The sequence below is a fragment of the Oreochromis aureus genome, linkage group 13, assembly GCF_013358895.1.
Source record: "Oreochromis aureus strain Israel breed Guangdong linkage group 13, ZZ_aureus, whole genome shotgun sequence".
Classification (NCBI taxonomy): domain Eukaryota; kingdom Metazoa; phylum Chordata; class Actinopteri; order Cichliformes; family Cichlidae; genus Oreochromis; species Oreochromis aureus.
In genome coordinates this window covers 34,077,694-34,103,215 of record NC_052954.1, presented here as the reverse complement: position 1 = coordinate 34,103,215, position 25,522 = coordinate 34,077,694, and the positions used below count along the sequence as shown (strand labels likewise).

At 44.5% G+C, this 25,522-nt stretch overlaps 1 protein-coding gene across 7 annotated transcripts in view; it reads left to right on the top strand.

Annotated features, from left to right (window-relative positions):
- Positions 1–4,816: 4,816 nt before the first annotated feature.
- Positions 4,817–25,522, top strand: part of LOC116335527 (reticulon-1-A-like) — a 38,343-nt gene continuing 17,637 nt past the window's right edge. The window contains exons 1-4 of one of the 7 annotated variants that reach the window (XM_039621429.1): positions 4,817–5,547; positions 11,729–11,767; positions 14,549–14,605; positions 16,523–18,373. In XM_039621429.1, the coding sequence (XP_039477363.1) occupies positions 5,082–5,547; positions 11,729–11,767; positions 14,549–14,605; positions 16,523–18,373 (2,413 nt within the window). In that variant the 5' untranslated portion in view covers positions 4,817–5,081. Of the gene's footprint in view, positions 5,548–11,728; positions 11,768–14,548; positions 14,606–16,522; positions 18,374–23,302; positions 23,459–25,522 lie in introns of those variants that run through there. The other 6 variants (XM_031759245.2, XM_039621430.1, XM_031759246.2 and 3 more) reach the window with 6 other exon arrangements.

Below are 25,522 nucleotides of genomic sequence, written 5' to 3'. Positions count from 1 at the left end.
GAACAACAAGCAGGTGGAAGTAAAGCTTGGTGGACCGGAGCACAAGTATGGTGACCTATTTATTGTGGAATTGAGCAGCCATGAACAGGAGAGACTGAGATAATGCTCAAAGTAATCAAATAATGGATCAGCCCCGATACCTCACAGGGTCAAAATACACTTCATCATGTTTATTTCACAGGTCAGCGGGTCAGGAATCCCGCTGTGGGCCTTCCTTCCACTCTTGGAGCTCTGCTTTTTGTGACCATCAGGTCTGACATGGGAAACATGTCCAAGTGTGCCGTCACTGTGTGACCCACATCCTGCTCTGAATCCCACATCTGCAGCTTGTTCTTATGTCTGTATTGGTGTTCTTTAGGTCAGTTAGTGCAGACAAGCAGGAGGCATCGTGCAGAGTACCAATGTTTCTCTGTGCCAGCAAACCCCTGCTGGGCAGCATTATCGTATTCCAGTATTCATCACAGTGTTCTCACTGGTATTTCTCTCTCAGTGGTGGAAATATCCCGGCTAAAGAATGAAATTCATTAAACTTCATCTTCTGTCTTGTTTTCAGGTGTATAAAGAGGTCAAGTTGTGCCTGCAGTCTTATAGATATGGGTCAGTACTCAAGCTCTCGAGGTTACTTTGCTGTTAAGCTGTTGATGCAGTCACTATAATTTGTGTGACAGAACAATTTTTTAAAATCAATCATGAGCCAAAACAGCAGAACTGAAATGATGCCATGATGCTTAAGAAAGTTGTAGCTGGGTTGTTGTGAGTAAGTGAGGCTAGGAGGTGGGGATGGGCGTGAGCAGCTGACTAGATGACTTTACAACCTGTCGTTGCTTTTGTCACCAGTCATTTAATCTAATTGTCAACATTTTAATTGAAGCCCAATGCCGCTGAATTGCCGTGTCGCCGGCAAAAACAGCATGATCCTACATCATAATAATAAAACGCACCACAACAGCTCAGTGAACTATTTGTTGAATAAAGTCTTAAATTGCAGGTGCTGAAAAGTACAGGCATCCACTCACAAGCTATTTTATTTCTTTGTGTGGGTTATTTCTTCATCAGATGCACAGATAAAAAGGCCAGAAGATGGTCAGTATGATAAGGACGTTTGGAAGTGATTTCTCTGAAATGACAAAATGAGAACCTGCTACAGTTGAAACAGGCCAGGCTGAAAAAACACAAGAGATCCATCAGAGATCGTGAAAATATTACAAGTGTCCAAAACAACAGTTTGGGTCCATTATCACATCTAAAGAAGCGACTGAGCTGAATGCCTTCAATGATCTGTGAAGACAACTGTGGACAGTGAGAAGAGGATTCTGTCGATGGTCAAGAACATCTGCTTACAGCAGATCAGTGAGAAGGCAGGGTTACCCTGGTAACGGGAGCCTGGGATGTTGTAGTATAAGCCTCTCTAACATGAAGCAGGACTTTGAGCTTCCAGGTAACTTCAGTTTGACCCTCGGCTTTATTTTATACTCATTTTAGTTTTCTGTGAGCAAATATAAGCATTTATATTTCTGTGTGATTCTTTAATATGACAAGTACACTGGAGACGGAAATGTGCACCTAGACTGAGCCTTTGTTTGAATCCTTTGAAACATCAGCGCTGTAACATGAAAGCACAGTGAAAAAACTTATTATTACACCAGAAAACGAAACACTAAAACGAACCTGTGCAAGAACTGGGAATACAGAAATTCCCAGTTCTTGCACAGAAAATAGCATTCCCAAAAATGATCAGTTCAGTTTTCTGCGTAGCGTTCTTGTTGTTTGTCTTCATTCAGTCCTAATAAAGGCTCACTTTTGTTTTGCTAACCAGCTCCGTCTTCTGCAGTGTCTGCTCTGGGGTCCGTTTAAAAATACATCGGCGCCCTGACAGCAAGTACAGTGAAATGACATTAAAGAATCATATAGTAATATTAATGTTTCTATACATGCATACAAAATTACAATGATTGTAAAATAAAACCCAGGGTCACCCCTGAAGTTACCTAGATAAGCTTAAAGTCTTTCTTCATAGTATTAGAGGCCTAAGAAACAGCATTTTTGACTCATCTTGATAACCTCGGGGTTGATCCTGGGTTTTCTGTGCTATAGAGGTGGTTTACTTCTTACAATCGTCATGCTAACTTATGCTGTGAGGCTAAGCCCTGCCACTGCAGGTCAAGTTCCACATTAGAGATCAGCAGGTATGAAATCTCTGCCTGATGGATGGAATTTTACTTTAGTGGCAAAAATGATCACCTCCATCCTAAAAAACTAACAAAACCCAAACAGAAGCTCTGTGTCATCACAGAGCCATTTAGATGTTCAAAGAAAAACAATATTTCCTTTTCTTTTAAATGAATGTATACTTTGATTTTTAAATGAAAATACATTGGCCCTTGTATGTAATATAATATGCAATGTTTCTTACACATAAATACTGTTAAATGAAGAATTCCTCACCGTTGTTCATTGTTCTATTAATGTAAAAATGCTCATGAATATAAAAATTTCTTCTAAGGTCGTTTTCAACACTTATTCCTGAGTTAGCAGCTGGAGCTTTTGATAACCAGCGAGGCACCAGAAGCCTTTTAAAACTTTGAAACCAATGGGTGCTGCCCCTCAGCAGGCTTCCAGAAAATGGCTGAATAGTAAAAGAGAGGCGGGTTTTAAGGGACAGGAGCTAAACTTGTTTTTGATAAACTGAACATCTGCAGGCTGTCAGTACAACATGAACAGGGATTGTTTTTGGACTCTAAATCACATAAAGCAGGTCTGTTGCTGGAATAATCAGACACATGACTTGATCCTGGAGTATAACAATAGGGACAAACGCATATCTGCAAAAGATCTCATCTTCATTTAAAAATGAATCGTATCATAAAAACATGTCACCTGAGAGTTTTCTGACATCAACAACAGTAGAAAGTAAAAATCAGGCTTCAGCTTCAGGAGTCAACTTTATTCGATATAAAGACAGGAAGAGATGGAAGGAAACTGTGACATCTTGGTCGGATGTCCGGGGAAGTTCTGAAGTGTTGCTGTTTGTTAATTCCAGCGGCTAGTTTAATTAATTTTTGTCGGGGGCGTGTACTCATGAGTGCTAAATGGTCCAAAAATACTCCCGAGTGTTTATTGAGATCAGAGATCACTTGACCTGGAGATTCATTTTCTCATAGACTCTCATAGACAGACAGACATATTTTTATAGCAGAGGAGTCGCCCCCTGCTGGTCAGATTTAAGACACGCCAGCTATAGGTTCAGATTTCAGTCCAGATTAAAATCATAAAGATCCAAGAGCAGAAAAAAGTGTAAAACGAGTGTTTAGAGCAGACTGAAGCAATTTCTTTTTGCCTTACTTTACTTTGTACGAATATCCACAGTTAGTATAAGAGATCTATATGACTGGAAATAAGCATAAAAAACACTACAGGTCCACTTTAACTGTCATCTGCAGTTAGAAACACGTGGATATCTGAATGACATTTTCTGGGTGACCTGAAAGCAGCATCTTTGCCTCTGACAGGATTGTGAAATCCTCTGATTAGTCATCTCTGATATGTAGCCTCCATTTTAAATAAGGCACCATGTGCTCTATGCTGCAGTGGAAATTTACCAACCCATTTCCTCTTTATTTGGCTCTATACTTCTGCTTTGCTGGATTTCAGAAGGAAACACTGTTGTTTTACACTATGTAAGACATTTATTCACTCTTTACTTTGCATGCTAGTATTTTTAGCACCCTCAGTCTAGTTTGCATCATTGCTATGTCATCTCACCACTTTCCAATACATAATAAAACCCACAATATCATTTAGCATAAAAGCGTATAAAACCTGGTGCACAGTTGTACATTAACATACATCAGCATCATCAGACTTTAAATATTTTTTCTTAACTTTATATTATATAATGTTTACTTTTAGTGCACTTAAAAGTTAAGCTGTAAAAGTGAATGGGCTGTTAATGTAAACGACCTAAGATTAGTTAGCTGATAGCTTACCAATCCACTCTCTCATCCACTGAGGATCAGCCATGGCCCAAAATACTATGATTTTGGCATATTTAGCTACAGCGGCTATAGAAGCTTTATTATTACTCTATCCTTAACTTGTACTTATCACTATGGTCACTAATGTAGCATTTAAGTGATTTCTCTTGTTTATGCTGTATTTTAGTAGGTTGGTCTATGAGCACAGGCATTACTAGACCAATGTTTGTAATCATGAGGTCACTTTATGCACAGTAATGTCTGTGAGTCAAACGCTGAGGATGTAGACAGCTCTGGACACTCGGTTCATCACACTTTTTTCTACTCTTGAATCTGGATGTGTCATTGTGGGCACCCAATTAGAAAAACGCTTTCTTAAAATGGGAGGGGCTAAATCTGCTGTTTCAGACAGAGACATGAACTGGGGACACAGTATGAGATAAAGGATGATTTTGATCTGTAAATCACGCAAAGCTACTCTAGTAGAGAAATGGAGCTGGAAATAAGTGGAGTAAGCCCACTTTAAATATGATTTCAAAACCTAACCTTCATTTAGGAGACCAGTGTTTATCCTGTGGTCAGCCTCTACAGGATCAGTGATTTCAAACAGGATCACGTGACTTGAATAGTTCAGTAAGGCTGACTAGTTTGAGCTCCTCGCCCTCAGAGTTCACACCATCATAGTTATAAACATATGAAATTCATGTCAGGACAGGAGCAATCAACTTTCTGCTTTTTAGCACTTTTGTGGCGACGTCCAATCACGCCCCGCCCACCTTCGGTGCTCTCTGATTGGTCACAGCTTGTGTCACTCTGGGGTTAAGCCGTAGGTAATTGGTCGTTGGTGTTCCCCCTTCTCCCCCTCTCAGCTTCTCGGAGGCCATCTGGGGACTCGGGTCCGACTCTGTGGTGACTGTCCTGCGGTGAGCTGCTCCAACTTTGTCCGGGGTCAGAGGCAGAATACAGGCGGGGACTTCACGGTGCGGTTTCACGGCTCTTCCTGGTGGACGTGTGCAACAGGAGGTGACTGACTGAGCGGACATTTACCGGAGCTGAAACTTTTTTCCAACCTCAGGCGACCGTTTGGAGGAGGGAAAATCAAGAAAAATGGCAGACAGCGAGGAGCATCAAGTTTCTTCCACCACTCCTATGTTCAACGACGAGGTGCACCATTACCAGGCCGAGCCGGACCACTACCTCGTGGATGACGACATTGTGGACCTCGTTGGCGGGGCTAAGGACGCTTTGGAGCGGCACCGAGCTGAAGATAGTGTTCCTGACGACTTCACGCAAACTTCCCTCCCTGATCTAAAGGACACGGAGACGGTACCGTTACCGGAGCCAGCCCTCAAACCGGCAGTCCCAGACTCCACCGGCCCAGCTTCTGCCCACGAGGAGCCTGAAGTGGTCGCTCCCAAAGCCGAGCCGGCTCGTACAAAGATTGCACCGGAGCCAGAACCTGCCCCCGAGAGCGACGCCCTCCCAGCGGTCGAACCCCGAGAAGCAGCGCCATCCCCCGCAGAGGCAGCAGAGCGATCTGCGGTGACAGCGGAACCAGCGGCTCCCGCGTCGTGTGAGTATCACTGATGGATAAACGCCTTAACGGCAGGACAGGGTTATACGAGAGTGGAGGGACACCTTTAAGGTCTATTTTTAAAGCCTTTCACCTAAAACTAGGCGAAATCCACCTGAATATTTTTGATTTTTACTGGTTTTCTGTGCACCTGAATGGGGTTCGCATCGCATCCCAACAACGACCTGCAGATAAAAATAGGCGGGGTAGAGTGCTGCCTTTTGCCACTTGGACAAGTTGGACGGCTGGTCTCAGTTATGTTGTGTTAAATTGTGCTAATTTTGTGCGGATTTCTCCGGGGTGTTGTTCGCTAAGTGCTTAGCCTCTTAGCCGCCTAGCGATGCTACCCCCGAGGGGAGCGAAAGGTGCTTCATCACTGAGCCTGGCTGCTGTTTGACTCTGTGGGTTTGCGCTGAATGGATGAGAGGCAGACTCCTGGAGTCACGGAGAGTGTTTTCTTTTAAAAACGAGACATTTGCGGTGTTTTTTTTGCGCACACTTGCGCTGGTTTATGCTAGCAGGTTAGCCCGGTTTTTTGCTGTGTTGTGGTGATGCGGCCCACCTGTTCGAACAAACAAGCGGCAGGAAGCAGGCTGTGAGCCGATGAGGTGGCAGGATTGCACCATTTATCCTCCAGTTATCCACCAGAGGCAGCCTGCTTCCTGTAACTAACAGCACTGAGGTGTTTTTGGAAGCATTTCCCCGGAATAAACGCGGTTTGTTCCACCGTTATCGGAGCCGTTATTGTTGTTAAACCGGGCATCTGCTGTCCGCTCGCTGCGTGTCCGCGCATGCTAACGGTAGTTGCATCCTGGTTCCATTATCGGACGGAGTCTTTATTGTGTTTTTTCCAACAAATTAAAGCTGAAGCGTCAGATATGTTTACATGAAATTTCCTTCAGACATGACTTAAGAAAATGAGGCAGACAAATTAAATTGTGTGGTTTTTCTATTATGTTGCGTGAGGTGGATTCCAGCGCTTTCCCATTGTAATGCTTTATTTTATAAACCTGTAATATCGGCGTCAGAATCACAGCAAACACGAAACCGTATGAGATTGGTTCTTTTGATCTGTTTGCTCCGATTAAAGCGGCAGCAGGGCAGACATGGTCGTGTCCGATAATGGAAGCATGCGCGGTTAGCAGGGAGATTAGTCACAACAAAGGAATCCGCTGTGCGTCCACTCCCTGTCGGCTTCCACACCGCTACCAGAATAACCCCAATCACCCTTTCATAATTTATTTTCCTACCCTGGCTTTGATCACCCACACCCTCACCCACCCCCACAATCTCCACCCAAAAACCAACACCCCAGATCCCAGAGAAAAAAAAAGAATCAGCTCCAGAGGCCTCCAGATCGGCTCTGCCTCTGGCTGCTGGGGCTCGGTCCTGCTCCCGTGGCGTTTTGTGTCATGTCTGGACTGCGTAGACTTTCAGGAAGTGCTCCATTTCAGCTGCTGCCGCTGTTGTTTTTGTTTATCTGGTGGAGTAGATGTGGCTTTCAGCAGGTAAACAGGCCTGAGCTGGAGCAGCAGCAGGCAGGGTGGGGCTGCTTGGCGAGGCCACAGACGGAGGTGGAAAAACCGCCTGTTCCAGCAAGCAGCCACCAGCCAGAACAAAAGAGTCGGAGCGAGAAAGAAATTCATCCATGTCTGAATCGATTCCATCACTGCCAGGTCTATCACACACCCGAGAGACCCGAGGCGAAAATATGTCACCGTTAAACATGATTTCCTCGGCACACAGAAACCGCTCAGAAGGAAGGTGACCTGAGAATAGGAGGGAGGGGAAATGAGAATTCTTCTTTAATTTTGGGGAATTTGAGACTAAATTAAGCTTTTAAATGTGTCCTTTGTTCCATATTTAGCCTGTTCTGGCCTTTCTCTTTGTTTCTGGTCCACAGTGCCCTCTTGTTCGATGCTCCTGTGTTTATTGCATGATTATAAAGTAATGAACAGCCTCGCCTCTTTTAATTACCGCGCTCAGAGCAGGCATTACATGATGAGGCGTTATTAATGTGCCCATGAAGGCCTCACAGATTTCTCTGCCTCCAGCAGCCACGACTGTTTTAAAAACCACTTTTTAATATTTGAAACGCTTCAGTAAAAACGATTGTGTCTGATCACAGGAAGCTGCCTCCACTTTATTCTGGCAGATGTATTATGATTTATGTTCAGCGTGTGCTGGAATAATCCACCTTTGTTGGAGGTTTCTGTGTGTTTATTACTGAACACACACAGACAAAAGGCAGCTGGATAAAATCCCTGTTCAGGTCCAGTGAGATCAGTATCAGCTGAATCTCCTTCTTCAAAGGAGATTTTAGGGAACTCGAGGGTTTCCAACAGATATGCCACACAGGACAGTGTGCAGGAGTGGAACAACCCAGCCCTGCCTCCCTTGTATCTCTCAGGTGGTCGTCACCTCTTTAGAGCTGGGCCCGATCCAATCAGTGCTCTGGACAAAGAAACAGGGGTCCAAATCTAATTGGTCAAATACAACAGTGTCGCTCTTCCTGCCCGAGCCGGTCGCCTCTCCTAAACTCTGCTCTTTCAACGTTTCTGAGAATATTCAGTAAATACAAACATTTTAAAAAAAGAAACGCCCAAACTAAGAAGGAGGGAATAAAGGCGCACAGCTGAGATGATTAATTTAACCCGGCCGTGTAGCAGTCAGGTCATAGTTTAAATGTCTGAGGACGAGGACAGAAGCAGGGTGGGTTTTCATGTGATGAAGAAAACACGCCGACTCTTTGGGAAGTTCAGCTGCTTCCTTCTGATGTTTGCTGTCTGTCTGCGTCGATGAGGCGAGTCGTCTCATTTTTACAGTTTTTGTACCTCAGAGCCAACAAACGATCCTTTATTTTCTACAACACAAACTTTCTGGTGCTAAAGCTTTTAAACAGCAGATTTCTGATCATGTAGAGATAGGGCTGCACGATTCATCGTTAGAAAATCGCGATCTCGATTCATACTTATGTGCGATCTCATTTCCAAATGACAACGATTAAAAGAAAAAAAAGAAAAAAAAGATGATGACGATTGTACTGCATTTTGATCCGGGATGTAATCTGCATGAAAACAAGCGCTCCCTCTTCCTGCTCAACAAATGACAAGGGCGGAGCCTTATACCACGTGATACAGAAGCTGTGCCGTGATGCTCAAATTGGCAGGAAAATAACAACGGAGAACACGTCAGGGATGACGAGAAAATGACAGGAGAAAATCCGTCCCGGTCAACCAGCCAAACATCAATAACGGGAACCTTATACAGCGCTTCCCTATACACGTCGAACTCCCGCAGGCACAAAGAAATTACGGAGGCTATTACTTATCACCTGACCAAAGATATGGCTCCCATCAACACTGTGCAAAACGAGGGATTTAGGAAAATGATCAACACCCTAGACAAACGCTACACAGCGCCGTCCCGCAACTATTTTTCTATTGTTGCACTACCTGCTCTATACACGCAGTGTCGAGCAACGGTGGAGATGGAATTTCAAGCAGTACAACATTTTGCGGCAACAACAAAATGTGAGACAATTATTGTTTTTATGTTTATTTATTGTTTTTATGTTCAGTCTCAACTGTTATGAAGTTGATGTGCAGTTAATAAGTGCAATAAATATTTATACTGGAAAAGAAAATCGTGAGAGAATCGTGATCTCAATTCTAAGCAAAAAAATCGTGATTCTCATTTTATGCAAAATCGTGCAGCCCTATGTAGAGATGTACATGCAGCCGGGGAGATGACCACGGGAGCGTGCGTCATGACGAGTAATCTTTTTAAAAATATGTTTGTTTGATTTTGCTTTGAAATAAAAACAGGAGCAGAAATGTTGGAGCTCGATGTTTGTCATGTTGTTTGTTGGAAGAGATGAAGGTGCTGCTGCCTCCCTCCTCCTCGCTCTCACACAGATTCAGGTCATCACCTTGATAAATGTGTTTGCGGCGAGTTTTCGTCCTTCTGTGGCGGGGTGACGGACAGGCCGTGTAATCGTTTGGGGCTCGCCGTCAGCCTACATCTCATTTTTTTGGGTCACCTACATCCGTCAGTGTCTGTTTGAAGAGCTGCTGGTGTGGTCAGGTGGATTAGACAGAGAGGTGTGTGTGTGAGTGAGTGATGGTGACACATACGTGTGGTTAAGTGCGACTCCACCTGGCACAGCAGCCACGCCCGCTCTGTTTGTATTTTACTCGGTCAGCAGCAGCTCTGGCTTCTCGTGGCGATGAGCTCGTGTTAATCTGATTTAATCCCGCCTCTTATCGCCGCGATAAGCTCAGAGATTGTAGAGCTGTGCGGTGAAAGGTGATACCTGCCCGTGATGAAGTGATTCATCAGACGAGGCAGAAAACTGTGTCATCTGTTTGTTTTCAGGCTAAAGAAGCTGAGTCTGATCCCGGAGTTCCTCTTAATTTGATATATATATATATATATATATATATATATATATATATATATATATATATATATATATATATATATATATATGTTTTAAAGTTGGATGGACTGCAGAGCTCTCACATCAGAGATGGAGCTCTCTCATAGGCAGACGTCTAACAGAGCACATGTCAGAATAATGCAGTATTCTGAGATAATGAATGAAAAGTTTCCTTTCTCCATACCTCTGAAATGTGTCTCTTTGCAGTTTTCTGACAGTGGCTGACTTCAGCAGTGGTAGCACCAGGTTAGGAAACGCGTGGACTTCTTAAAAAAGGCAGAACAGACTTTGTGGAAAAGACTTTTCCAAGTGTTTTTGGAAGGGGATCGTTTTTCAGGGGATTCTGGAAAAGGAATAAATCTGACCTTTTTCCTTTCCCAGCAGGTAGTTAGTAAATTCTTCGTATCTTATTAATGTACAACGCTGGCTGACCTGGCACCAGCCAGCAGCACCTCTGTCTCTTTGTGACAGGAAGTTGCAAGACGGGTGGAAAATAAATCGGAAATAAGAAGCCCACGTTTCAGAGACAATTAAAACGGTTGAAGATTGAGATGATGGCAGAATGGAGAATATCTAACCTGGTCCATTAGACTAGACTTAATCTGGACTGGTTTCTAGCTTTGAGACCAGTCAGACTCTGATGTCAGATGGATGACGGCGAGTGAATCGAAGAAGTGGAAGAACAGATCCATGAAAATCTCCACGCTTCCATCCGTCCTGTTAAAGTTTGGGTTTATTTGGCCTTAGACGTCCCAGCCAGGCAGACGCCGGGGCTCAGAGTAAGGTCAGCGGACGTTACAGGCTGGGTTTGATCTGGTTTAGCTGGAGGCCAGTTTCCCTCTCAGCCCTGTCTCTGGGGACAGGGTCAGATTAAACATAACAGTGTCAGATGAGTCCACACAGGTCCTGGTTTGTGTCACAGAGCTTTAAGGTTGTGTGGGTTCAGAGTGTGGACGGACTGCAGTAGTATCTCGGGGTTTTCTCCTCTTTAAACGCGCTGCTTTGTGCACATTTAAGAAGGCGCAGTCAGTTTTGTGTTTAGCTCGGGCGGCAGCAGCTGAGTCGTTCATCTGTGTCGAGCTGCGAGACACTTAGAGCAGCGGTCCCCAACCCCCGGGCCTCGGACCGGTACCGGTCCGTGAGTCGTTTGGTACCGGGCCGCGAGAGTTGAGGCTCAGGTGTGAAATGTATGGTTTTCAAGGTTTTTATCGGTTTTCAGCGTTATTTTGTTATCGTTTTTATCGTTAACTCGGTTTTCCTGGGTCTTTTCACGTGTGTTATGAATAAATCTTCTTTTTTCGGGCCGGCACTAGTTTTATTTTGTTGTATTCATCCGCGACACCTCATTGCCGGTCCGTGAAAATATTGTCGGGCATAAACCGGTCCGTGGCGCAAAAAAGGTTGGGGACCGCTGACTTAGAGCACATTCCTCAGTCGTAAAGTGTCGGGGTTAAAGGTTCGATTCCTGCAGCAGGCCGAGGCGTCACTGCTGCTGGTTATGATTGGTAATGCTCACACCTGCGCGATTATGAATGTCGCTGTTATACTTTAGAGATAAGTAAACATATTTCTAATGTGAGCAGTGGAGGAGCGTCAGGAGGAGTCAGCTGAGAGGGATCCAAACCTAACGTAACTCCATTTTGTGCTTTATGTTAGGTGAGAAAAGCTGAAGCAGCGGTTAGAGTTCAGACTTAGCCGACTGTGACTTCATGTTAAATGTCCTGTTTGGTTCCATCGCAGGTCTTCTCCATCGCTGGAAGGCAAACCTCAACAGCAGAGGTAACAAATAAAACTGAGCTTTGTAATCAGCTCAGCATCACTTTGTACTCAAAATCAATTCATTAATAAATCAGATTATTCACCGAGTCCTGATTCTTGATTTTCATCTGTAATAATCACAAAATGATGAAAGTTTCCTGTCGGTGTTTTTGATTCTGGCCTTCAGCTCAGAGGACGAGAGAAAGCAGAGGGTTTCTGAGACCTTCATGAAACTTCACTGATGATGAACGTCATTCCAGCCTGTACACAGTTCAGACTTCTGTCCTTTAATAATCAAATTTTATAAAAATCTGAATGAAAAGTTTCTTTTTAATCTCTTTATGAATCCGTTCTTTGTTGGCTAATGAAGACATTGAGTTAAAGATGGAGGACTAATCAATCAGATTTTAATTTAATTATGATCTTGGCTTCCTACAGTTATGAGAGGAAGATAATCAGGAGAAAACGGCTGTTTCCACTGAAAGCTCTCGTTTGTCTCGTGTTATAAATCAATCGATCGTTCTCGCTCCATCCTAAAAACACAAACTCTCGTGGTTGAGTTCAGCGTGAGCCAACACGGTGGACACAGAGCCACGGTGACTCTGGTGGGACCATCATTTACAAAATGAACTTCATGTTTTATTCAATGAGACCACAAACTCACCAGCACAGTGTTTGCTGAGCTCAGAGCTCAGCTGAGCACAAGTTTCACCTTCTCATAAAGTCAGTGAGTCGGAGCTGCTGCTCATTCACAGGAATGCAGCTTAAAGATGTTTAATCATTGGCTTCACCTACAGACGTCCATCCTTTGTAAACAGTCTCTGGAGGGTAGGTAAGAGATCCGTGTAGGTTTGGAGGTTAATTATTTAGCAGCTCGTGCTGTAGAGTATCTGCTGTCTGTGTTTGAGCTGCCCTCTGCTCATCGGGTGACTTACACAGGCGACACCAACCAGTCTGTGTAAATATATTAGGACATATGTCCCAATCTGGACACGGGTGTTGTGTGTGTTTGTATTTTCGATGTTAACAATCCTGTTTCTCTGATGTCCGCTTCTATGTAGACGACTCAGTTTTATGTCCTTGCATTCTGAGAGTTTGCCTTTTAATGGTTTTTGGCCTTTTTTAACTTAGAAAATCTCCGATTTCTTCACTTATTACAGGGATTTCTCTTGTTTTCTTTCACTTGTTTTGCTCATTTTTCTGAGTGCAGTGGTCTAACTGTCAGTCAAAGATTAGTCTGCTTCTCCCGTTGCCTCTCATTTCTATCCATAGATGTAGAAAAACCAAAATCGGCGAAAACGTCTTTCTCAGTTTGTCCTTAAAGGTTTAAAGAGCAGTCAGCTCAGCACAGGAGCTCGAGCTGTATGTCTGTATATTTACTTGATCATGTGTAACAGTTGCATTAATGTCGATGTCTGCTTCCCTTCAGCCGGCTGTTCTTAATCTCAGTGAGACCTTTACTTGGATAAAATGGTGCTTTAGCCGCTGCACTTGACTGCATGAGCAGTCTGTGTGTTTGTGTTGCTGTAGAGGATTTTGTTGGAGCACTTTTCATGTTTTTTGTCCCATCACATGTAGGCAGTCATCTGTTTGGGAAAAACAGCATTAAGCTCATTAGGAGGAAGAAGCGGATGTTTTCAGCACGCTGTCCTTAATGTCATTCGGCTTCATTTGGTTTTATCGGCCGATTGCTGTTGGCTCGAGCTTTCTGACTTGCACAACAGTCAAGTTTCCTGTCTGTGAGCTGATGTTGTGTAACCAGACAAGTTTTGAAAACATCTGTCATATTTCACACATTTAGAGTGTTTTTGGATGGTTAGTCGGCGTGTTGCTGAAACCTCTGGGTTGCCCTCGTGTTGCGTCCTGTCTGTCTCACCGCATGCTCTTCATAGCAAATCATCTGACGCTTTACTTCCTGTTACCATTTATCTGACCTTTTTTTGTCATCTGCTATCAGTTAAAAAACGTCCGGCCTTTAACACGTGTTTACGTAACTCTGAGAGCTTGTTCAGTTAGCAAAGGTTCTCACATCCAGTCATCCTCTTTAACCACAAAGTACAGCCGCACAAACCGTAACGAACACGTTTGATTCATGTTGTCAGTGCAGTGAATTTTATACTCTTTTATAGTCATAAATCTTCTGTTACGTTGCAATTTATAGAAAGTGAGATGATTGTAGAACAAAGTGTAATTCTGAAGTCATCAACACTCCTTTACCTCAAAAATGCTCTGAATGAACATCATCAACACCTGAGAGCTGAACAGCTGATCGTTTTAGTGGCGCTAAAAGAATTTGAATCATCTTAACTGTTTGTTTGGTTTTTGGGAGCAGCAGAAAGATTAATGTTGAAAGCTGTGCTGAAGGCTGCTTGTACCTGGAGAGGTTGTAAACTGCTAACATGGTAAGCTAACACAGCTCCTGGCCTCCTGCAGCGGGGCACTGAGTGTGACCCACACGCTGCAGGTCTGATAAAGGGATGAAGGCGTGGTATTGATGGCATGTCAGATTGCACTGAGGCTGTTAAATGCTGTAAGCTATGTGAACTTCTATGCACGGCTGCTCCTTTTTGAATAAAAGCATTGGGTGAAGAAGCCCCCTGTGGGCATCCACGTTTCTCTCTTTATCGCTCGGTAGCTGTAATTAAGATTTTATCCCGTCACTTGAGGCGTAGAGACCCATTTTGGCTTTAGAAAGCTCCTCTTCACTTTGTATTTGCAATGATATCTCTCTCTGTTCTCAGTCTTTTCCCTCTGAGCTTGCATAAACTCACTTTCTGCTGCTTTCTCTCGTTTCTTCCACAGATGTACCTTCTTCTTCTTCTAAAGCTCAGCCTCATCCTCTGATGCAATTCCCTACAGGCAAGTCCTCTCTGCTCGTGTCTTTCCCCGTCTTGGTCATTTATTTTCCTCTTCAGTTCTTTATTCACTCTTTGTTTTAAAATGATTCATTGCATGGAAGAAGCTGTAGATTTTTTACGTCACATGAGCATTTACACGGGATGCTTGCTGTGGGTTTGTTAAATCTGACTTTGCCTGTGTTTGTGTTGCATTGTGATCCACATGTGACTGTTGTAGACTGACCTGAACTTGTACGAGTAGTTTGTAGACCAATAATGATTCTCCTCAGGTTTGTGCATTTGTTAAATGACATTTTGAAAAACTTAATTGAGAGGAATCATTATCTGTGGTCACTTAGCAGTTTGTTTGACACTCTGGGCATGGTTTATTGGCGCCAGACCTGGGGAAGCATTTATTGCACCACCAAACGTCAAACCAAGGTGGTTTACAGACCACCAGACAAATGTGGGCAAACCTGACTGTGGATGGTAGTCGTGTAAGTCCAGTTTATTCCCAAAGAAACAGACCCCAGCTATAACATTACAGCTATAAAAGTTGTTTCTTTCCCTTGTTTAGGTGGGTTTAAATTCATATTTCCGCAAAGAATTAGTTTTATGGCATTTAGGAAATAAGACAACAGTCATGCAGTCAATCCAAGCTTTTTGTGCATGTAGATGATTTTGTCAGTATACTTAAATCCCATCACATTCTTATTGGTTGGTCAGTAACTCTCATAACAAGAAATCAGTATGTTTTTAGGAGTGAACCAGTACTGTTAGCAGAAGCAGGAAGAGGTTACCTGTGAAAAATAAACATGTTTTTACACCGGTGGACTTGCCTGAGCCCAAGAGTGACTGCTGAAATCAACGCCAAGCTGACTGGCTCCAGGACATAGTATTTTGTTAATAATTATTTTATTAATCCTTTATTTATCCAGGTATAAATCTCACTGAGCTTAAAATCTCATTTCCAAGCAAGACCAGGCATTAAAGTGTCCCAGTAGGCTCTGCAAACATTTATAGCAAAAGTCTAAATCAGGACTAATGTACACTTGACTTTGCCCATCATCTTTGTGCACAACACGTACAGTCATACCAAATATTTGTTTAATGTGATGTCAGTTAGTTTGAAGGTGAGTAGAAGTTGAACAAGTGAAAGCATTATCCAAGCCTGCACTCATCCATAGGTCTGGTGGAGTCCACCTTTGAGAAAACGTGATGGTGTTTTTCATTAGTCACCTGTTCCTCCCCGTCAGTCCTCTGAAAGGCAATATCTCCCAGTGAAAGTAACATAGCTGATTGCTTGCATAAGAGCATATCAGCCAGTCGACCCTGAGACTATTTCAAGAGGGGATACAGTGACAGCTGGGCTGAAAATCTCTGCTCATGAAAGTTAAAATGTTTGAAATAATCATTGAATCTAAAAAACAAATCAGTATGCACTTGTAGCTGTGTTTGTGTGTTGGTTTAGGATTAGGTTGGATCCAAAGTGAGGTGTTCCAGCACCAAAGCAACATTCGTCTTTTGTAATCTATCTATTGTATGCATTACATTGACTATACAATCCCACCAATATCTCAACATGACCATGTTATACTGGATCTGGTCCCCAAATATTAGGTAAGCCCCATTTCTTTTCAAACATAAACTCCAAAAATATATTCTTTCAAGCCAATACTGTAATATAAAAGACTTAAAATCACACAAAATGTATTAGTATTTGGCATTATCCTTTCACCTGATTGTTTTTGGGGTTATACTGAACTGGTCTACCAGCCACAGCCACCTTTCAGTAGCAGTTGTCTGGTCCAAATCTCTGAACCTTTTCTGAGAATGTTGTTGGTAGCTGTTCTACCCAGGTGTGGTGGGCACTGTAAGGAATGGAGTATGTCTTTGATATGTGCTGTATTGCATTCTCCCTCCTCCCTCTCTACTCAAGCACTTGGGCAGAAGGGTGATTCCCCTGCTCCCATCTCTCCCATCTCCCCTCTCCACTCCCCCGACTCTCTGGAAGAGCTCTCTTTGACCGAGAGTCCCAACCAGCCCCCTGCTTCAGGATCTGCTGCACCCCTGGGCTCCTTCTCCACTCAACCCCCTGCTACTCTTTCCAAGGACATGCCTTGGGAGGGTGACTCTGGACCGGGCAGTAGTAAGAATAAGGAAGACCCTCTAGATCCATTAGCTGGTCCTTACCTGAGTTTAGGGAAAGACCCAGGGCCTCATAATCCGTGCGAAGACAGTGGCATTTCCTTTTCGCCTGACGAGAAGCTGATTAGCTCAGACAGGTCTTCCACTGGCCCCTCCCCCGTGAATCCCCAGATGATGGTCCCTGAGTCTCACGTTGCCTCCTCTAACCCAACAGAGCACTGGGATTCACCATACCTAGCTTCTCAAGACAACACCAAGCCCTCAATGGATTCCTTCCCCAAGGACACGGCCTCCATTAGTCCCCCAAGTTTTGAGCCAGACCTGCACGGCAACCAGTCTGACGAAGAAGATGACTTGATGTACGAGGTGAAGAAGAACAATAACCCATTTGATGGCTTTTCCCCACTGGCGGACAGCGGTTACTCACATTTTGGAGACTCCAAGTCAGACAGCAGAGCATCTAAAATGTCCGATAGTCCCACTCCCGATCTGGTCCAGTATGGGCAGATTGGAGAATCCCAGGAAAATCCACCATCTTTCTTGGATGAGGGAAAAACATTTGAGACCGCCAAGATGACTGCTGACTCACTCATGCAATCGATGAATCAGTTCTCATCTGGTCTCAGAGATGATGATGAAGAGGAAGAGGAGGATTCTGCTCTGCCGCCATCGCTTCCAGACATCCTGAAGTCTTCTCCGCTCAACCCCGACAAACTAGACTCCGGCTCCTCTGAGGGAAGTCCGGAGGAGCAGAGCCCCATCCTCGAACGAAGGATGATGGAGTCACCCAATCCTCCCATCAATCTGTCTGCTAATAACCCCTTTGCTTTTGAGGCTAAAGTTTCCCTGCTGAAAGAGATGACTGAGGAGATGGAGGGGAGAGCTACAGACAAAGAAAAAGCAGAAGACGACAAAACCTTTGGCGCATTTGATCTCGTCAAAGACGCCGAGGAAACTACCCCAACTAAAGCAAAAGAAGAGGAACCTGTCAAGATTCAACAGAAAGATTGGTTTTCAAGCCACGATTCTCCCAAAGTGACCGAAAAGTTTGAGCCACTCGACTTCCAAAACAAGAAGACCCCTGCTGAGGATTCGGATTCAGAGTCTCCAACAGCAGACTCCCTTTCGCCGGTCCTGGAAGCAATGGCAAAGAACCCTGCCAGCTTCCAGGTGGAAACTGACAAGAAGGACCTGAAGATGGAGCTGGAGGAGCCAGAGATGGCCGAGGAGGTCTCCGAGCATGAAGTCTCCTCTGAGGAGTTTGAATTCATCGAAAGACCACCTAGGGGTGTTATTGACGAGTTTCTCGAAGCTCTGGATACTTCAAAGTTTGCGGCCTCCAAGCCCCCGGAGATCCCAATGGATGATGATCTCAGCTTTGGACAAAAGGATCCAATCGCAAAAGTAGCCCCGCCCCCGGAGGTTGAAGAAGAAGCTCCAAGTCAGAGCTCCTACCGCCTCCTCACACAGGCTTCCCCCCAGAAAAGCAAGGCTGAGCTGGAGAAGCTCGACATCCAGCAACCCCCACCCCTCCAAGCTCCTACCACCCATTCCCCCGTTTGCAAACCAGAGGAGCCGGCGGCGAAGAAGAGCGCGGAGGGCGGCAAACTGTTTAAGATGCCAAACCTGAACATAAGTGCAGGTAAAATAACCCAGTTCCAGCATGGATACCATCCCCCCATACACTTTTAATGGCACTTCCATGTTCATCCACATAACTTCCATCTCCATTCTTAGTTCCCCTCCATTACTTTCTTCCATCCAACCAACCAGTCAGTCTTTCCTTTGGTTGCATCATCTTTTTGCATTTCTTTCAATCTTAACATTTGCATTTTGTAGTTGTGTGTTCCTCATCGTTCGACCTTTTGTTGGATTTTGTGCATTTGTCTCATTCGAGTAACACCATTTCTGTGCATTTGATCACTTTATTTTTTTATGTTTAAAAACATGGTAAGTAAAGCTGGTTTAGTTTTTGTTTTTTGTAAAATTTTGATTTGTTGTCCTTTTTTTAAACACGCTGACAAAGCTTATAGAGTCGAATATACAAACACTAGTACACCAGGCGTTTCTGGTTGCCTGCTGAGCTTTTTTGCTTTTGAATTAGATCTTCTTACTCTGGTTTTATCTTCCTCCCCTCTGGACATAACCTGAGATATTGGACTGAAACCCAGCACCACCTCAGACCCCAGCATCCGCTCACATGCACACAGAGAACGGACCACACCCTGTTCCTGAGTTTTACTACATGTTTTACTCTCACCCATGCACGTCACACAGCATAGTGTCAGATTTCATGCTCTGAGGCTGAATGCTTTAGTATCATTTACTGATAACCTGTGTGCTGAATAACCTGAACTGTAATAAGTCAGGAGGACGTTGTACTTTCCACCTATAAACTTCTCAGGAGTGGATGTTCACATTAACATGACCAGAGTTTTTTAATGAGCCGAGTGTACGTTCACTTATCCCTGTGAGCTCAAAGTTGCTCTAAACATCGTCTTGAATCTGTATGTCTGTGAGGGGCAGCCAATCAGAAAAAGTTCATTTGAAGTGGGAGGGGCTAAAACAGCTTGAGAACCACAGTGTAAAATTAAGGATTGTTTTAGCTGTTAATCATGCGAAGCTCCTGTAGGAAAGTGCATGAGTAGAAATATGGAGGTGGAAATGAGTAGAGTAGGTCACCTTTAGGATAGTTATGGTTACATTTGTTTGGACTGCAGCTCAGTGATTCATCTGCAGGTCTATTTACTTTATTTTATTATTTGTTCAGCCTCCATGGCTTCGGTGGACAGTGTGATGACTCTGCCTGGCTGGTGCATCCCAGGAAACCGCCTCAGTTATTAATATGTTGCATATTATTCCTGCTTCTGTCTTGCAGTTTTGTAGGAAATGTTCTTTACCAACTGCCCAAAAGAGGCGTTTTAACAACCTTAAAGCGGCTTCTGCCGCCTCCTGTAAGACGCAGAGCAGATTTCTACACAGTTCCTGTTTCGTCTGTTTGTGGTTCGTTTTCATTTTGCCCTGAGGTGATGATCGGAGGATAGAACTGCAGCATGACAAAGTTTCTGTGAGCTGAGCGGCGGGTTGATCAGAGTTTATCAGACAGACGCAGAGCTGTGTCCTTTGGGCTTTTAGGAGGCGTCTCTGTGAGCGCGGTAGAGCCTCGTCTTCCTTTAAATGGCGACTGATATTGATCAGCTCACAGCAGGCTGTGTAAGCGGACTGTGGTCCTTGGATGAGCTGCCGAGGCTTTAGGGGTGTGTGTGTGTGTGTGTGTGTGTGTGTGTGTGTGTTGGAGGGATCTCCTGTTAATTAAAGCCTCCTCCTCCTCCCTGCATTGCGACACTGGCAGCCCCACAAAGGGTTCTCCGACCCAGAAAACACTCAGCAAATGTTCTTCATTATGCAACCCGAGGTGCAGCGCTGCTGTCTGAGCTCCACTCTTCCTCACCGATGAAACATCAGCTCACTGATTTCCACTTACAGCCATTCCTTACATGTGTGAACACACTGATTGCATCAGATGTCTCGTTTTGTCTGAGACTCAACTTGAAGATCTTCAATTTGCTGTCATTTGTAACAAAAGCAGAAAATCTTTGAACTATGTATAATAACTCCAGACATCAGGACGACTCACACTTTCCAGATGAGAAATAATGTAAGTCACTGCTGGAAACCGCAGTTCCTCTAGTGTCCAGCAGAGGCAGCCGTGAGCCCGTCACCATAGATTCCCATGTAAAAACTTTACAGCCTGACACAAACTTTTGTTTTGGGAGAGAACATTTCAGTAACCCACCTGGGTAAAGGCTTGCATTATTAGGGGTGTGGCCTCTGACAGGCGGCTGTTTGCTAGTCTTCACCTCAGCTAACTGGCGTCCCTGTGACTGTGTTTATGATGATGAGTTTAATACGATAAGCAGTGAGTTGTGGATCAGTTTGAATGATGTGACTGGAGAAAGCTGTGACAGTCTCCTGATTCATAACACAGATCCAGTCCGGGACGTCCTCCTGGCATGAGCTGATGACATGCTGGATAACTGTGCCACTGTGTGCACATTATCAAATCAAAGCTGCTCAGCGTTTGTTTTCAAAGTGCTTTTGTTTTGGAAACCAGAGGGGGGAAAAGCTGCTGGAGCTTGTCCAGCTCACCGCTGAGGGAGAGCTTCTGCAGGTTTCTACTGTGGGGAATGCGTCACGTGTTCGCTGGATTACAACAGCAGAGGGCAAAGTCATTCAGAGTCAGATGAAGGTGGAGGGTCATTGTGTGCAAACGTGCACTTCCTCTTTATGTAATCGTCTGTTTGCACAGTGAAATCACTGCAGCTCAAACTGTGGGCCTCCAGCTGGAGACTGAAGTTCACAGTTAGAAGACTTTCTCATAGCTCGAGCCTGCAGGAAGCACGAATCACGAGCTCTGAGCACGAATATGTAAAATAAAATGTGTCCCATAGAGGAGAGGTGATGGTGTGTTTGCTATCAGACGATCTCGTCCACGTTGTCAAAGCACAGATAAGTGATGATGTTCCGGTAACGCTCGCTGAGTTTGCTGTTTTAAACTGATGCAGAAAACTGATGAATAACGATGAACAGACGAGCAGGAAAGTGTGTGACGCTGCACGTCCTCCACATCACGCTGCCGTCCGTGGGGGCTGCATCCCCACCCAGTGGTGGGAGGCTGCAGTTAACTGATAATTAAAAAAATACAAATGTAGTTAAACCAGCTGGTGTTGCTGTTGCACACAGTCACGCATTAGCGCAATGATGCTAATCTTAACGTGATGGAGCAGAAAAGCAACGCTCTGTCTGAGCTGAGGAAGTTTATTTGTGGTTTGTGTGCCTCAGAAATCCCGGCAGTAGAAACTGAGACTAGGGAGGCGTGGAACTGTGATGATTCAGGCCTTTATGTGGCTGTATGTGACACATAAGGCCATGCGACACATGCAGCAGTAATATGCAGAAGGTTTTTTGGATTAAACGTCCAGACTGTGGGCCTAGTTAAAGCTGAGCTGCAGACCCTGAAACTGTTTCAGTCAGACGTGTTTCATAAGGTTTGCTGAATGTGGCTGAAAGAAAGAATAAAAGAGGTGTTTATAAAGGATGCAGGTGCCCTCTAGTGGCTCAAGTTGATAATTACCACTCTGATGACACCAGTGCAGCTCCAAGCCGCAGAGCCGAGCCTCCTGCAGCTCCTCGGTGCTTCGTTCTGTTCTTTAAAGTGTTTCTGCTTTTGTTCATTTTCTCAGCCTTAATCACCTTGTTGGTGTCAGTAACAGTGATTTGAAGGCAGATCTGATGATCTGTCAGTTTCATGTTGGAGAACTGAAAGAAATGCAAACGTGTCTTTGCAAAGGTTTGATCAGTTTGAAAAGATGGGGAGCGGCTGGTTTGCAGTGACATTAGATAGTGATTAGATATTGGGTGGAACAGAAGCCGTGATTAACCGATCAATAACAGCTGATTATTGACTTGCTGATTTTCTGCGTTTAAACTTATGGTAAACTGACTGTCTGTGGATTTGGGTCAGACAAAAACACAACATGTAACGACTCTTTGGCTGTTTTGTGACATTTTTTAGGCTAATTTCAAAGTGGTCCTGTATATAAAAGATGGAAGTGAAGTCCCGGTTTTGAAGTCTCAAGCTTTCTGAAACCAGATGTCACGACCACAGGAAGACTCTGACCTCCCAGTCACAGTTAGCCAATTAGCATCGTGCTTTTTCTCTGGTTCGTTTTGACTCTAATGGAGCCAAAATTGACAAAATGAACTTTTCTTCAGTAAGACTTTAAAGCAGCGACTGAGACCAGGAAACAGTTCACTGAGCTAAGAGACCAGGTGAGCACCAGGCTCACACACTTTTATCCAATCAGACATAAGGAGTCGCCCCCTGCTGGACATTAGAAATGATTGAAGACACTGATTGCACCAAAAGCTGCAGCTGACAAACAATAAGCCGTGCTGTGCATTAACTGCACTGACAGCCTGTCCAACAAGGATTGTGTCACTTTATTTGGATGTCACTTTGCACTCATTAGCAGGTATCTGTGTCCTTGTGATGTATCCATGCAGTACATTAATCCATAAATATGGTCACATGAAACAGCCCAGCATGGCTGAATTGTTTCTGAGTGTGGGCAAACCAGTAGGTGGCGTGGCCGTCTTTTATATACAGTCTGTGGCTGCAGCCCGGTTCAGCCATCGAGGTTTCTGCATCGTGGTGTCATCGCCTGCTTCGTCAGCAGATCTGGCTGTGATGGGATGACGAAGGAAAAGTAAGGGGACATCCAAAAAAAAGGAAAAAGGAAGGGAGAAAAGGAACATGAATTTGGTTTTGTGTGAAGAGGAGGAGGAAGCCAAAGCAGGCAGGGATGGTGGAGGGAGGAGGGAAGGCGGGGGTGAGGCCGAGCCGGTTATAGTTGCTGCGTCAGAGCACTGGCAGCAGACAGTCAGCTGACAGCCGGCGGGAGGGACTTATTCGCCCGCTGCAGTCACCCCCCCTCAGAGGAAGCCTTGCTCAGGTTCTCCCCTCCCTCCTCCTCCTCCTCCTCCTCCTGCAGCCCGACACACACACACACACACACACACACCTTTCCTCACACACTCTCTCAGTGCTGCTGCCTGTCGGGTCCCTCTCTGAGTGGAATGACTGTTTGCTGATCGGACGGCATGGATAACAACTCTGTGGACAGAAAGGAGTGTGATGCTGCCGCCAAGCACTGGAAGGAGCAGGGTAAACCTCCACCTTTCTGCCTCGTCCTCCTCCCGCAGCTCCTCCTGCACAAACTGCTCGTGTTTTACCGCTCTGACTTTCCTTCGCTTGCATTAGACGCCCACGTTGTGCTGAATTAACCTGAAACTCGGCAGATGTGTGCAGCTCTGGAGTCTCTGACTCGCTTTAGCCTTGTTTAGCTTCCTAAGAGGTGAACAGCTTGGCCTCAGAGCAGGTTTGTGGCGTCTGTCTCATGTGGGAGCTGCAGAATTTTCTGGCTTGTGTTCGGGTGTCGTCCCTGCAGCTCCGGGACCTTTGGACAGTCGGCCAGTCAGCCACTGTGACCAAAGGTGGACAGCAGGAAGGAGGAGGAGGGGAGATCGGAGAGAGGGGTGACGTTAGTTGGCAGGTTAATGATTGGCTAATATAGCGGGCATATGCAGATGAGCTGGAGCAGCAGCATGCGTTACATGAGGGTCATGTTAGAGCTGCAGGACCTCGATGTGCTGGTTTCACTCGTTTCTGTTCCTCCTCACATTGGAGCATGTCCAACTTCCTGTGAGGCAAACTCAACAATTATCAGTTTAACAAACAACACGTTTCTTTCTTTATCTTGGATATTTATTCACATTTTTAATCATTTTCCACAAAATTTCCCAGTTTCCTGGTGCTTGTCTTTGTCTCATGTGACTGGAAATGTTCATTTTTGAGGGAATTTAATCGTGATCCTGGGTCTTTATTCAGCTTCCTCCCCTTTTGTTTAGTTATGTGAAATTTACCAGACAAAGTCAGGCGTTTATTTGGTAAGTTGGATCTATATTTTGGATTTTACAGCCTGTTTAGTATCACGTGTGCTCAGCTGAGGGCTGTGAGCAATCACTTTCACAAGCGATAAACAGATAAACCATTATTGTTGTTGTTGTTGTTGTTCCTGCTGCAGCTTTTACCTTGGTGACTGTTTGACCTTTCCCTGGCTCCGGACTGAAGCACAGGTGTGTCTGATGTGACCCACGTGCAGGTGACTGATGGTTGGATGTCAGTCAGTCACTCGCCGTCTCAGTTTTTAACATCGTGTTCCTGTTCTTGTTATTTGTGGGGTTGTCAGAGACCTTCCACCATGTTTTGACCCTCTGGCCGTTTTTTTTTTTTTTTTTTTTTTTTTTTCCTGTGTGGATTAAACGTTTTTAAAAAAAAAATCCAGCTCATGCTTCGAGCTTCTCTAATCTGAGGATTTGCTGCTTTTCAGCTTTTTCCCAAAAACGGTGAACTGGTTCGGTGGTGTGGATTTTCCTGACGGTCTGAAGCTTTGAGCTCTGCTACATTCTGAAGGTCGTTTCTCATTTTTCAAACAGTATCTTTGAACCTGAGACGTGCTCAGACCTCCTTACCAGCTTCTCCTGGTCTTCATCCTGACAAACCAAAGCCTCATTTTCTTTATCTGGACAAGATAAAGGAGAAAACAAGAGGCTGAACAGGCATAAACAGTCTCTCTGAGTACTTTCTAACTCTTCCTTTTTCAGTTTGATGTTTTTAGAATTGGTCACAGAAAAGCTGCACGTCTATACAAATATACAGAAATACCGTCCATAGATTTCAGAGTGATGAAGCTGAACCAATCACACGCCTCTCCGGTGGAGGTGATGAATAAATCCGTTCAATCGTTGATTTCATCAGCCTGACTAAAGTCTGTTTTCCTGCTGTGTAATCGCTCACAGGAGCTGCTGACCGGCAGGTTTTCAGTTCACTGTAAGACAGAAAATCAGCTGCAGTCAATAGTGTTGATTAGCTAATCAATTAACAGACTAATGAAGAATTTGGGCCTCAAGTTTCTGTTTGATAACCACAGAAAGGCATTCATGTTGACTGCTGTGAAGTACAAACTTCATTAGTGATTGGAGAAAACTAAGGTTTGGTTTGTGACACGCATTATTTATTTATTTTATTTATAATTATATTCAAGTATATGACCACTGCCCTGTTTGATGTCATTTTTCCTGCTGCGTTATGTGAACCTGGGTCTAGAAAAGTTATTTCGTTAGGGTCTTTAAAGTGGTGTCGTCCATCTTTCTAGGTTTAACTTTTTAA